We start from the raw sequence: 14,852 nt of genomic DNA, 5'->3' as shown, positions 1-14,852 counted from the left end.
AGCCTGCCATCCATGGATTCTGTCAGTGTTTTGATCTGTTCACCATCAACATTGCGTGCAGCAGCAACCACAGCCTCCCAGACACTGTTCAGAGAGGTGTACTGTTTTCCCTCCTTGTAAATCTCACATTTGATGATGGACCACAGGTTCTCAATGGGGTTCAGATCAGGTGAACAAGGAGGCCATGTCATTAGTTTTTCTTCTTTTATACCCTTTCTTGCCAGCCACGCTGTGGAGTACTTGGACGCGTGTGATGGAGCATTGTCCTGCATGAAAATCATGTTTTTCTTGAAGGATGCAGACTTCTTCCTGTACCACTGCTTGAAGAAGGTGTCTTCCAGAAACTGGCAGTAGGACTGGGAGTTGAGCTTGACTCCATCCTCAACCCGAAAAGGCCGCACAAGCTCATCTTTGATGATACCAGCCCAAACCAGTACTCCACCTCCACCTTGCTGGCGTCTGAGTCAGACTGGAGCTCTCTGCCCTTTACCAATCCAGCCACGGGCCCATCCATCTGGCCCATCAAGACTCACTCTCATTTCATCAGTCCATAAAACCTTAGAAAAATCAGTCTTGAGATATTTCTTGGCCCAGTCTTGACGTTTCAGCTTGTGTGTCTTGTTCAGTGGTGGTCGTCTTTCAGCCTTTCTTACCTTGGCCAAGTCTCTGAGTATTGCACACCTTGTGCTTTTGGGCACTCCAGTGATGTTGCAGCTCTGAAATATGGCCAAACTGGTGGCAAGTGGCATCTTGGCAGCTGCACGCTTGACTTTTCTCAGTTCATGGGCAGTTATTTTGCGCCTTGGTTTTTCCACACGCTTCTTGCGACCCTGTTGACTATTTTGAATGAAACGCTTGATTGTTCGATGATCACGCTTCAGAAGCTTTGCAATTTTAAGACTGCTGCATCCCTCTGCAAGATATCTCACTATTTTTGACTTTTCTGAGCCTGTCAAGTCCTTCTTTTGACCCATTTTGCCAAAGGAAAGGAAGTTACCTAATAATTATGCACACCTGATATAGGGTGTTGATGTCATTAGACCACACCCCTTCTCATTACAGAGATGCACATCACCTAATATGCTTAATTGGTAGTAGGCTTTCGAGCCTATACAGCTTGGAGTAAGACAACATGCATGAAGAGGATGATGTGGACAAAATACTCATTTGCCTAATAATTCTGCACTCCCTGTATGAGGACCAGCATGTGTGTCCTCACAAGTGACTATTGGTCCTCACAAGTATAGTAGCATGCCACTTTCTGGTCCTCACAAAGATGTCTAAACAGGTACAAACACACACAGAAGACTTCTGAAGGGAGATCATGGAGACAGCGTGATGCAGCCAAGAAAAGTCTTACAGAAAAGGATTAACTGTTGCAGTTTGTTACAGTCTCACAGTCTCCCTGTGAAGCTCGTGTCAGAAACAAAGAGCGCAGAGGGATTCACCCCAAAACTGAGCATAGTGTTATTTCATGTACGCCACGAAATCTATGTACAGCAACAGTCCCAGAAGATGAGCTGATAACAGGTGATCTCCATGCCAACCCACATCCGCTGACAGCTCATCTTATGCCTTTTTATGCATCCAATTGGCAAATCTTGGCTAGAAAAGCAAATTACTGAAGATGGAAATAACACTAAAATGGTCCCAACTTACATAAGTAAAGTGGAAATAATATAATCAGTACTGATAATGATTATTTAGCCAAAAAATATTTACATATACTGATGTGCTCATGTAAAGATTCTACAACATTTATTAGTCAGTGCTAAATTTGAAATTATTGCTCATCTTAACTCTGTACACAGAAACATCCTCCTGTATCACATGAGGCTGATTCATACCATTTATTTTGTGCATATTTATTCATACATAATACTGCTTAGACTCCGAGAAAGTACATGTAGTTGAAGAAGCTGCATTATAAGATATTTAAATACACCGTTTCTGTTACTGAGCCTCGACAGCATTCCTCTGCTAATGTGTAAATATAAATCAGCATTTAAAAAGAAGCACTTTTAGATTTTTGGTTCTTTCTCTGCTTTCCACTGTCTTTCTCCGCTTTGCTGTGTAAAGTGTGTGGAGATCAGTGTTGCTTCAATGAGTTCACTGATTAAAAGGCATAGTATATGTCTCTTCCTGTCACTTGCCTCTTCTTGAGAAGTACTCACGACTAGGAGGAACAACACAGACATTCTCCCTAAATCTACACTACCTCTCTCCCTTCCTCTCTGCCTGTGTCTCCAATTATCTATTTCTGTCTTCTCCACCAGCCCCCTAAATCTGCCAGTAAGATTTTCAACCCACACTGCCAGCAGAGTGGTGCACTACTTTCCTTGATGCCGCCTTAGCCAGATTCCACAATCTTCGTCCACCACAAGTATTCGTGAGGTGCAAGTACAACTCAAGATGGTAAACAGGGTCAAGAAAAGAATCTGACAACAATTACAATGCCGTCTTCGGCGTGGACACGCTGCACCTAACCACAAACCAGTGGTGCAGCGGTTAGTGCTGTCACCTCACAGGAACAAGGTTCTTAGTTTAAACATCCTGATCAGTTTGGAGCCTGTCTGCGTGGGGCTTGAATGAGTCTGCATGTGTAGACTGGGTGATCCAGCTTCCTGCCACAGTCCAAAGACATGCTTGTTAGGTTAACTGGTGATTGTAAGTTGTCCGTAGGTGTGGATGTGAGTGAGTGGTTGCCCCTATAGCTCTATGATGGACTGGTGTAGGACTGGAAGGTTGTACTCCACCTCCATGCTTTATGACAGCTGGGATAGGAAACAGTCTCCCTGCAACCCTAGGAAGGATTAGTGGTTAAAGCAATGTATCTAATAACTTTTCTATAGAACCGCCTACTTCTGGTATAAATACAGGTATGCTCGCAAAAAAACTCACCAATATAAATAATTCTGGGTTAGAAAAATATGTTAATGATGCATCACTTGGCATTTCGTTTATTATTCTGGTTGTATTTGAAACAAAGGCACTGGCAAACCTGACGTGTTTCACTTTGACGCCTTCATCAGAGAAAAAGCCTTGTTGCTGCTGCTCTCTTTATTTCAAACCTCACACCACGAGGTGACGATGTGACAGTTTACCGAGGCTAAAGAATTCATCTGTCCGGGCCTGCTAGCTCGAGACACGCCTAGATCTGTCCCTCCAAGTGACACGCTCTTTCTATTTTTTTGTTGGCCCCTCCTGTCTGACTTTTTCATTCAGTCATCATTTTTTAAGCGGTAGTCTATCATATTCCTCCTCGGTTAAAAATATGTGCGCAGCTAAGTAGAACAGAGCAATATTTCCTCTTTCATGTCCTCTTCGTCTGGTCTCTTGAGTCTGTAAATCTAAGTGGCTTGTTTCCCAACAGTGTGGCTCACAGTTAAACAGGGAATAAAAAATATATTTGTTTCAAATTCTATTAATTAGTGTTCTGTCTCCCTAACAGTTTGTCTCATACCACTGATAATAATTCCAGTCCATTAGTTTTGAACCGTAATATTAATTAAACATTTCCCACTGAATCCCAACGCTACTAATACCGAGTGGTTATCTCTGACTGTTCTCACGTGCTTGATTAATAAGATGTCTCTTTTGCACTTTGCCCTGAAGCTTACTTAAGACCTGACATTTACACCTGGGCTGTTGTGAAGGGAACTTGCAACAACAATGCAGGAATTCCACAACTAACTACCCATTGATTACTACAACACTAAAAAGGTGTCTCTGATTATGCTCTACCAGCCCTCCACAAACTTGTAGTCTTGTCTTTATTCTGCTTGTGCATTTACATTTTTGTCTTGCCGGTGCTGTCCCTGGTAACTGCTTGTGTTAAATTGCTTGTTGGTTCTATATAAATAGCTCCTCAATCTGTCGTATTCATGCTCTTAGTCCCTGGAACAATACCTTTTCTTATTCCATCCTTTTTTTCTTTCTGTTAATAAATAATACAGGGTTGCAAATCAATGATATGCCCCCCTCTTTAAGTTGCATAATAGATGCTCGTCTGGGGTACTAGACACAAAAAAGTGACTCTATGCCTGGAAAGAATTACATAACATCCTGCAGACTGCATGTAATGTATTTTATTATTGCTGTGAGCCTAATCAATATTTGGGAAAATGAGCTGTTGCTTTTATAGCATCAAAATTTGAACTCATTTACCGACATAACCACAAATGAGGATATTTTTAGATGGAGTCTCCTGCAGTGGTGATATAACTAGAATGAAGAAAGCTTCAAATCCTAGCTTATATCACATCTTGATGTAATTGCAGTGCGTTGGTTCACTTGTTTTAGTTCACAAAAACGAGCGTATGCACTGGGTATGATGGATGAGTTCAATACTTCCACTAGGAAAAAGTAATATTTCGATGGACAAAGAAAATATTTGAAATCGTCTGGAAAACATTTTTTTTTTAACTTTGTAAGATTTCGTTTATACACAGGGTCAAGCTAAATAGTTATTTAGATTAGTATAATATAGTTACTGTATATAGGATGTCATGTGTGCTTGTTTCTTTCGTTTAAGACAAAAATGTAAAAAGTAGCCTATGTTAAAATGAATGACAGTAAAACTGGGAAGCACAAATACTCCACATTTACAAGAAATCTGATATTGAAAATTTGACTTAAGAATTAATGGATATCATGAGTAAATATGAAAGTATTCATATGCCCTGTCACCAATATGTCATCGTGAAGCTGAAGTGACTTAAGAGGGGCCACAATTGGTATTTTTGGAGATAATTGGAAAAACAATCAGCAAATGCATTTAAGTGATTATTTGTTTGCCAGATCAGCTTTTTTATGGTAAAGTAAATATGAGTTTGGGGTTTTTTTAATCTTGGTCACATAAACAAGTAAAGTCTCATCACCATGAGCTCTGGGCATTACGATGTCGGGTTGTCTGCTTCAGACTCTGAGCACAATATAATTTGAACATCTTGCGAGGATTTCTACAAATTTTGCACAAATATTCATTTAGATTCAAACATGAACAAATCTGAATTTGGTTTATGAATCTCAGGGTAGGCGTTACCTCACATCTGTCCCAGTATTTGTGAAAGCAACGCCACAGGAACCCGTGGATGGGATTTCATTACATTTGGCAAAACCATTCACTTGATTAGAATAAGGTTAGAGGTCACGGTACCTCATAAAACACATTTTAGCACTAAAGTCCAATAGGACAAAAAGGCCAAGTGATTGCATTTTACATCTAAAGGTATACTCAGGAAGCCTGTTGATGCAGTGTTTTACAAATGTATTATTTCATAGGAAAGTGTAAATTGAGGATGATTTTAAACCAAAGTACAGTTACTGTTTAAGAGCCAACAAGCAGGGAAAAATAACAATTCAATCTCCAGGTAAAATCTACACAAACACATTAATCCAGCGGTAAACGACACTCAAAGTTTGACTGACACCCTTCTGCTCAATTCGCGTCACGGTGCAGAAGAGGGTTAACGACTGCTGAAGTTTACATTGCTGTCCCCGTGAAGCTAAAAATGTATGAGCTCCAGAAAGAACACTCACGGTTGTTTTTAAGACAAATTACAAACGCTTTGCTGACTGAACCGTTTGCTGAAATTAATCTTGAAATAGATTGTGTCTGCCGGAAAACGCGTTTCTGTGTTGTCTAGACTATCTAAGGTAATGCAATGTGACAATTAAAGCTGGAGGCCTGGCTACAATTTTTTTTGGTAATGAGTCTGAGCCATTGATCTGATTCATTTTGACACAGTAAACAGCCTATAAGCATAAAACACCATCTGCTTCAGCTGCCATACAGAACATTAACTTCATGAACTTCAGACATCTTTAATATGCCACATGTAATATTTTCGCTGTTAGAATAAAAAAAGAAGCTGTTATTATATTGGACGCAGTGTCTCCGTCATCACTGATGTTATTCAGTGACATTTATAATATTTATTTCTGTTTTCAATATATAAGGAGCCGAGCTTTAGCCCAAGTTCTGCTGTTACACTTAACCTTTGGTTAATACCTTTTGGCTTCACGACTCTCTCACACACGTTCCCTCTCGCTTTCAGACACAAACACACATACTCTCTCTGTCTCACACAAGCACACACATGTGCAAATACACATGCAGTCACGCTTCCATCACTCCCGAGAACATTAACTTACTTTGCTACAGTCTTACCCTAACCCTTAACATAGCTGCTAACTCCCTAACCCTAACCATTACCACATCTTAACCCAAGCCTAGCCTTAAGCGCATCTTCAAACTAAATTATTGTAATTTACACTGTGGGCATGCTTTCCTTTCGTCCCCAGAAGGAAAGCATGCCCACACATCGAGACTCTGTATGCACATTTATGTCCCCACGAGCAGAGTAATACAGGAATATACACGCGCACGCACACACGCCTGTCATGTAATCATGAAATCACTTCCAGTTGCAGATGGTGACTCATCTTTTGTCCCTGGTGAAACCATATCTGGCAATGAGGTCGTAAGACATTTCAGATGAGGGGCGATGCGGTGTGCCACTGTGCCGGTCACCCCTCTCCACATGGGGAACTCCTCACCAAACAGCACGCTTTCCAGCTTGTAAAAACAAAGATATTAGCCTCCCGTAAAGCTCACCACTTGCAAATAAAAATGTGAAATACTGTACTCCAATTCAAACTGTATCACATCATTATCAGCATGCTGCTCAGATGTGAGAAAATAAAAAGTTGAAAGATTTTCAGCACTTACACTGTGGTGTTGCTCTTTAGTATTTCAGTTTGGGGGGTTTTAAGACTTCTTCTGGCCACAACTGTACTACAGATATCTCACGTTTATGGGGTACTGACTATTGCATGCAGTAGTTTGAATAATCAGCCTGTAGATCATAGTGCCATATACTTGATGCCAGTCATTTTAATACATTTAACTTGCTGAGTGCGTGGGTGTGGTGGACACAAGTCCAGTTGCTGTTTATTTTACAGTGCACAGTAAGACACGGGCTGCGTCATGTCGACAGACATTCACAGGCACATCTCCATCAGCATCAGGTGTTAGTCAGTGACCTCGACCTCGGTTCCAAGACTGAGAGTAAAATTACCCCCACTACCAACACCACCACCACGGCTCTCGCAGATGCATCAACAGCCATCGGTACTTATCTTGATAGGAAGCGTTGTGTCGTTACACACCGTCTGCTCTCTAATTCTCCCCCTCCGACCACAGCGGAGGGCACGCATTCGTCTCAGTTACAGACAACAATACAAACACACGCACCTCGAAGCTGCACAAACACGACAGGCTGCTCATCAAAATGACCTTGTGCATGTATGCTCAGGTCACCCCGTGCAAGAACGACCGTGCAAGGATGCGACCGTGCACACTGGATCCAAATCGAGAACAACAAGTGCTCAAGTGGCTGGCTCACAGACAGTCACTATATTGCCACCTTGGGTGTATTGCAGCACCTCTCCTCACTACCATGCGAAGCTTTTCAGTGCGTTTTGGTGAAAGGCAAACAGGCACTAATAAAACCATGACAGCAGTTACCATTAGCTTGTTGGAATGACCCCCAGCATCATTACTTGACATCAACATGGCACACTCAAGGGCATCTGGCAATCAACGCGAGAGCTTTGAACTATGCAGAGAGCCTGATTAAAATTATCCACTGATAGCCGCTGAAATATTTTTGCTCACCTTTGCTGTTATCTGCTCCTCCGTTGAGATGCATGACTCTTCTTACCATTCACTCATCTAGACTGTCTTTTTTTTTTTTTTTTTTTTTGTTGGTTGTTTGTTTGGTTTTTTGCAAAGCTGTGCGCTTTTCCAAAGAGTTCAGTCTTATTCCAATTTATTTGTGGTCCTTTGCCCGCTTTAATGTCTTGTTCGTCTGCCGGTTGGCACGCATGGACGCGCCTGCACTTGTGCGTCCTCCTCCCCTTGTTGTGCTGGAGAAGATAGTCTAAGTGATGTTGGGAGTATGTGTTTTGGCTCGCTCTCGCTCTCGCTATCTCTCTCTCTCACTCACACTTTCTCTCTCAGTCTCTATTTTTTTAAGCCCAGAGTCGCTCAAAGGGTTGGTCGCAGGAAGGGTTTTAGGGGAGGAGACGGCAAGCAGACGGGCGGGGTGTCGGTAGGAGGTCGTCTACTCAGAGCCGAGGCGAGGAATCCGTGCGCCCTCGGTGCTGCTGACCATTTCATCTGAGGTCTTCATCTCATCACACAGAGCCAAAGCCTCTCTTTCACTCCGAGCTGCACAATGAGAGGCTCCTACTGTCATTTGAACCGGAGCCTTTCCGAGCTTTTTAATAATAGAGGTAATTCTGACAGACAATCGATTCTAGTAATCATACAGTCTGCTACAGAAGTCTGTCGCTACTCTGTGAGATGATAAAAAAAGAGCCCAGAAGAGGGAGGAAAAAACCCCTAAGTATAAATAAATTACACGAATTACTGATCTAAATAGTAAGTGCTGATCACTCTCATCTCACTACTGGTTTCACTACGGATCGATAGCCTAATCAGTGGGATTCATGTGAGAATCTCTGCGAATATTGATACCTTTTACGCATAACGTGTCCAAGTTGTAGCCCATACGTTTTACTCTCGCTCACGTGTTGAGCCTCTAGTAAGCTTTTCATTAGTGACAGTGTCATGAGCAGTCTGTGCGTTTTAATTATTATAATAATGCCATTACAGCCAAAAGGCCTATACAGTCGATAAGGCACATTTACTCACCATTCACGTTCGCCCGGAACCACGCGTGTATCGTGGCTCAATGGCGATCTCTAGTGTTGTGTTACCCATCAATCAGTCACCTGGACGCTGCCTTTCGGTTAAACATCTAATATAGGAGGTGATTTTAAAGCCGATCAAACGCCGACTGTTACAACTAAACTGAAAGTCGCATGCAGTGTTAATAAAGAAGTCGAAGAAAAGTGTATAGCGGGCAAATTATATACAAAAAAGTAATAATACGTTAAAGATGCGTTACAATGTATAGTGAGCATGGCAATAAAGTGCTTTAAAAATTTCTAGCTTTTAGGTTCTTGTAAATGTGTCCTTGAAATGCACTTACTGAATATCTTTTAACCTGTTTTCTCTTCTATTCTTTGTTCCTGTGTAATCGATCGTTTTGAAGCCATAAAAAGACAGAAATATCAAAGGCAGCACAGAGCTGGTAACCTGATTAGCGATTTCATTACAACAGAATCTCAACTTATTTATTACTTCAGCCTAATGCGATGTCTGAGAGTATTTTTGATGCTTAATATTTTGTTAATATTTAATATTTTAATAGGGGTTTTTTTTTTTTTAATTTCCATTGGTGTGTACATTTTAGACTAGAATGGCATTTTGAAAAATGCACTATATGGAATATGATTTATCGGCTCTAAGATTTTGGTGATTTTGAGCCACAGAGCAACCAAAATTAGACTCCCAAGAGTGGAACGTCTCTTGGCTCTTAAACTGTTTAACTCAACATGGTACATTCATGTGAAAAAGAAAGTTTTCACAAGCAACCCTGAAAAAAACGAAGTCCAACCTTAACCTTGCTTCCATAGGAATGACGAGGGTAGGTACCAGCCAGGTGGTGCTACCCTTAATTAGCTGATTATTTCCAGGTTTTGGTTTTGGTAGTTTGTTGGTCTTCACCCAAAGGTCAGGTGGTGCCAAAATAAAGAGAAAGCACAAGTATGGCTGTTTGAACAGGTCGTCAGCAGAAAGCTTGTGTTTCTCTAAAAAGAGCACATCTTGGGTTTGCAAAGTTGCATCTAGACAGATGAGACCAAAGTGAAGATGTTTGGCCATAATGTACAGCACCACATTTAGTGAAAATCAATTCAAATTACTTTACACATCCACTTCAAACAATTCCAATTTGTAAGGAAGAAGCACCCCCAGTTAACCATTTTTTTTTTTAGCTTTTTTGCCCCATTGGAAGAGCAATATAGTGCAGCTCAAGTGTAGAAGTTAATCATCCATGCCCTTATTGTTTTAGGGGAGGCCCAGATTTATTTATTTTTTTAGTTTTATCTTTGAAGTAACAATGAAATTTTATGTCAGGGATAGAAAGCATTTTTCAATTTGCAGCATGTAGCAGTGTTTTATCTCAAAAAGCTCAGTGCCAGTTGACTGCTCTGCTATGTTGACTCAATGTTACACCTTTGTTCAGTTGTTCAATCACGCAGATTTCTGTCTGACACCTTTCTTGTGATAGCACCTCTGACATCTTGTATGAGCTTTGTGCATCTGTGTAAAGCAGATAGTTTTACGATTTTGCTTTTGTTGGCTCTGCGTTATGTCAAGTGTGGAATGCATTTAATCTGTTGCATAAACATTCGATTAATTCTTGAAAAATAAGCTTCCCTTGCATATGGACAGAAACTTCTCCTTCTCACTCTCACAGCTTCATCTTTTTTTTCGCACTGTCACTGTGATGAATATTTATTAGCCTGTCACAGTGCCTCCTCTGAACGCAAAACAACACATTCATCAGCCCAACTCAAGCCGTGCTTTAATCCCTCGGGCGTTTTCGGTGACGTTGCGAAATATCGTCACAGTCTGGGGAGATGTTGGTTTATTTGAAACAATAAAAGAGTGATTCATGGGCGCTCAGATTCCAGGTAATCTTAGACTCATCATATCACAATCAACAGCACTGTTAGAAACATTACAGCTGAGCTAGTCTAAAGCAGCCCTGGGAATATTGTTACAGCCTATTTATCTCAAATGTGCAGAAGTCAAATGACAGCTTTTATGATTTTGCAGAATATGAAACTAATAAAACTGCTTTTGTACGTCATTCAGAACTCAGTAGCCAATTTTGAACAACTGAAAATATATACTTGGAAACTTTTGCAAGTTTAAAAACAAAATGTCAGTCTTCCAACACTTTACACCCTTTGGCAATCCAAATTATGTTAAAGTAAGTTTGGTTTAATCAACCTTTAAACGGCCCTGAAGCTGACTGAAACCTTCTGGAAGGTACACCTGTGTCTCTGAGGTCCTACAGATCAGACTGCAGGTTGTGGCAAAAAACAAGTACTAAACATCAAGGTATTCTTTGTAGATCTCTGTGATAACTGTGGCGAGGCATTAGGGCAATAATCTCAGCACCACTCCGTCATTGTAAAGCAGCTAGAAAGGCACTCTTTCCACCTGGAGTTTACCATATGGGGTTTAAAGAACTAAGGGGAAGAGCTAAAATGATTTCTGCTCTAATGAGATAAAAACAGAGCTTTCTGGCTGAACTCCAAGTTACTGTTTATCACCTGGTTAATACCATCTCTCTGGAGAAACGTGGTGGTAATAGCATTAAGCTCTGGGGTTGCTTTATCCTCTATGATTGGGTCTCTAATTATTTGTAACCCAGTCGTCATGTATACTTGAAATTTATTTATTTATGTTAACCAAAAGCCGACCAATACAACAGTCAAAGGTAAATTATTGCTTTGGAAAGATTGCAGCACAAATCCTTGCACCTAATGTGTGTTTTGGTCATTTGACACAGTGTCTCCTTTCTTTTTCACAATTTAGTTTTGAAGGCCACCAGTAACATTTTTGTATTGAATTTCCTAATTGCTCGTGTTTTAATATGATCTAACTGTTTTGCTCTTGAGCCGCGAATAAGTTTTCATTAATTTATGAAAGATTTGAAACAGCCTCAAGTTCACTCTGAATCGTTCCATCATCACAAAAAGAGAGAAAAAAATAAGCAGCACAGTGTAATATGCTGTATCTACAATGCACTGCTTTAACTCACAGACCCCTGAGATGCTTGTGAAACCCTACAGTAGTAGAATTTCTGTTTTTTGGGTTTCTTCTCGGTGTTTTGTGCCCCTTGTTTCAGGAACCTTTGGATTCAAGTTGACTAAGTGTTTTCTGTTTGGTTCCCTGATTATTATTAGTTTGATTTTCGATTCCTGTTTTGATTTTTTTGTTATCCTCAATCTTAAACTTCATGTACTTGTTGCATTTAAGTTCTAGTCACTATTTAGTGTTAAGGCTTTATGGACTGGTGCCAGCAGAACGGCCTACAGATCAACACTAAAACCAATCCAAACCAGTAAAACCAAGGAGCTGGTGGTAGACTTCTGCAGCCACTAAACATCCAAGGTATTGATATTGAGGCTGTGGACAGCTACAGGTACCTTGTTGTTCATCTGAACAATAAACTGTACTGGTCTCACAACTCAAATGCTCTCTACAGGAAAGGGCAAAGCAGGCTGTACCCGCTGCAGATGCTCAGGTCTTTTGGAGTGAAGGGCCCACTCCTGAAGACCTTCTATGACTCTGTGGTGGCCTCAGCCATCTTTTACAGTGCGGTTTGCTGGGGCGGCAACATCTCCACTGGGGACAGAAAGAGAGAGAGTGACAGGAGAATGGTGGCTAAGCTGCCATCCCTGTTGGACAACATCTCCCACCCCATGCAGGAGACTCTGAGACACTGAGCAGCTCCTTCAGCGGCAGGCTGCGGCACCCATGATGTGGGACGGAGAGACTCCGCAGGTCTTTCCTTCCAACTGCTGTCAGACTCCACAACAAAGACTTTGCAGATGACCACACATGCACAGACAGACACACACACACACACACACATCCACACATGTGAAATACCACAAACTGTAATTTTTCTGACAACATAGTATTTTATTCTATTGTATATAGTATGTTATTCTTTTTATCTTATTCTATTCCATTGTTTTTCCCCATTTTTGCTGCTGTAACTTTGCACTGTCCACTTTCTTTTTTAATACAACAAATTTCCCACATGTGGGACTAATAAAGGTTCATCTTATCTTATCTTATCTTATCTTATCTTATCTTATCTTTATGAAGTTCTGCACTTATTAGATCACAAAAAATCCAACTCACTATTTTAAAATTAGTGAAAATTAGAGATTTGATGTTGGCACATGTCTCTAATGTTATTCTAATACAAGGAGTGTGGTTTTATTGTAGTATTTGAGTTCTAATTCCAGTGTTTATGTTTGGTTTCTTGGTCCTTTCTTGTCTTGCACTTCTTGTGAAGTGTTAATAACCATGTCTGTATTAGTCTCCTTTGTGTATTTCTTAAGACGTTTAGCTTTAAGTGGTGGCTCTTCCTACTTTTACTTCCTGATTGTTGAATTGATTGCTTTTACCTGTCTTAATCTTATTTAGCTATGGCTTGTTCCCCAGCCGTCTCCAGTTCCTGCTATTTTTGCCAACAGTTAGTCCACCAGTGAGTTATCCGTGTACGTTATTGGTTTAGCTTCCCTGTACAGGTTCCGAATTCATGTTTTTGGACTTTTTCCTCGGATTGTGTTACATTTTGGATTTGCTAAAGAGCCAATAAAGAGCTCATCTTTTGTTCAGATCCTCTGCTCAACACTCCACACACCTACACTGTGAAACAGTCTCTTATTTGGTTTAATTTCATCATTATTCAACTATTGTTGTTGTTCTTTTCTTTTTCTGTACCTTAAGCTTCAAACCTGTCTCAGGTGTTCTGTTATGGTCCCCTATTCACGTCCATCTTGTTTCTGCGCTTTGTTTAGCTGCTGTTTTTGTTTTTGTTATTGTTTTTGAATTTTTGTTAGTCATAGGATTTTCCCACCACAGTAAGTTTTGCATAAGTTCCTCATTTTTAATTGCCAACCCGAGAGTCTGCATTTGGCCTGCATATTGGGTCCTTTGCTAACTTGATCACTAATAGTGCCATCAAGTTATTGAAATTTTGTGTTAAAGAGGCCCCTATCCAAAGTCTAACAAGGATATCTCAATATGTAATTTATTTTTTTTCGTAAATTGTTCTCAAGGCTTATTCTCCCAAGTCTTGGCAAAACAAACATGTGGACTGTTTAAAAATGATTGGACCATCACCCAATGTAATGTTTATGCCACAGACATCATAAATTAACAGTATTGGTCACTGGTTTTATGGTTCCAGTATGCACAGGTTCTTTAATTGAAATCCTGGTGTATACATATAAAAATGGCTGAGAGAGGAGCTGGGGAGAAGATGTGAAAGCAACAGTGATCCCTGTGGGCACTCAGGGCAGTGGCACCCAAACTGGGCAAGAGGCTCCAGCAGATTCCAGGAATGACATCCAAGATCTCTGTCCAGAAGAGCACAGGCCTAGGAACAGCAAAGAGACTGTGCAGGACCTTCAAGCTCCCGGGTCTCTGTTAGAGAATCTGAGCTTCACGGATAAAGTCCAGCCGCAGGGGCGAGAGGGAAGTTAAAAAAAAAAGATTTATACATGCATATAGGCGTGTGTGATAGATTTTTTTCAGTGTAAGATATGTCACTATGACATGTCATGACATGACATGACACATCATAGTGACATGACTGGAGGAATTACAGTTATTTCTCTGCCAGGAATCAGTAGACTTCTACTGCCATCTGCTGCTTTGAACTTTTAGCAGTGCTCAAAACAGAGCAGTGTTTTTGTCAGCATTTAAAGCCTGTCTTAAAACAAAGCAAAAAAATGATAGTTTGGTTGTTTGATCAAATAAACTTTAGATTGTTTTTTCTGTTTTAAATACAACATATTCTGTTGACCCTTATGGATTCAATGCAGGTTTGAACAGCATTAAAAAGAACAGAAAGAAGTGGCAGGTTAAATAACCCCACCACCACCCCAACCTGCAGCTGCACACTCAGGACACCGGTGGGCTTGGCTGAACTTTCATTTCTCTGACCCTGCTTGTTTCTGAACAGAATAAAAATAGTAGTGTTCCTGCAAACAAGTTATTCAGTGAACTTTAAAGATGAACTCTAAATTCTGCAGCTTAGAAAGTAAGATTTTCACTGTCTATTTAAGATGATAACAAATTCAGATGAACAACAACACATGACATATTATCCCCTGTCATT

General features: G+C 40.6%; 1 protein-coding gene across 2 annotated transcripts in view; it reads right to left on the bottom strand.

The window, feature by feature from the left end:
- syt7b (synaptotagmin VIIb) overlaps nucleotides 1–8,346 on the bottom strand; it is a 116,206-nt gene extending 107,860 nt beyond the window's left edge. Inside the window, exon 1 of one of the 2 annotated variants that reach the window (XM_019358207.2) lies at nucleotides 7,682–8,346. In XM_019358207.2, the coding sequence (XP_019213752.1) occupies nucleotides 7,682–7,730 (49 nt within the window). In that variant the 5' untranslated portion in view covers nucleotides 7,731–8,346. The remainder of the gene's footprint in view (nucleotides 1–7,681) is intronic. The other variant, XM_005466968.4, reaches the window with a different exon arrangement.
- Nucleotides 8,347–14,852: the final 6,506 nt, after the last annotated feature.

Source organism: Oreochromis niloticus, linkage group LG1 (assembly GCF_001858045.2).
Source record: "Oreochromis niloticus isolate F11D_XX linkage group LG1, O_niloticus_UMD_NMBU, whole genome shotgun sequence".
Taxonomy (NCBI): domain Eukaryota; kingdom Metazoa; phylum Chordata; class Actinopteri; order Cichliformes; family Cichlidae; genus Oreochromis; species Oreochromis niloticus.
The sequence above is the reverse complement of the archived record's forward strand: the minus strand, read 5'-3'. Positions and strand labels throughout refer to the sequence as shown.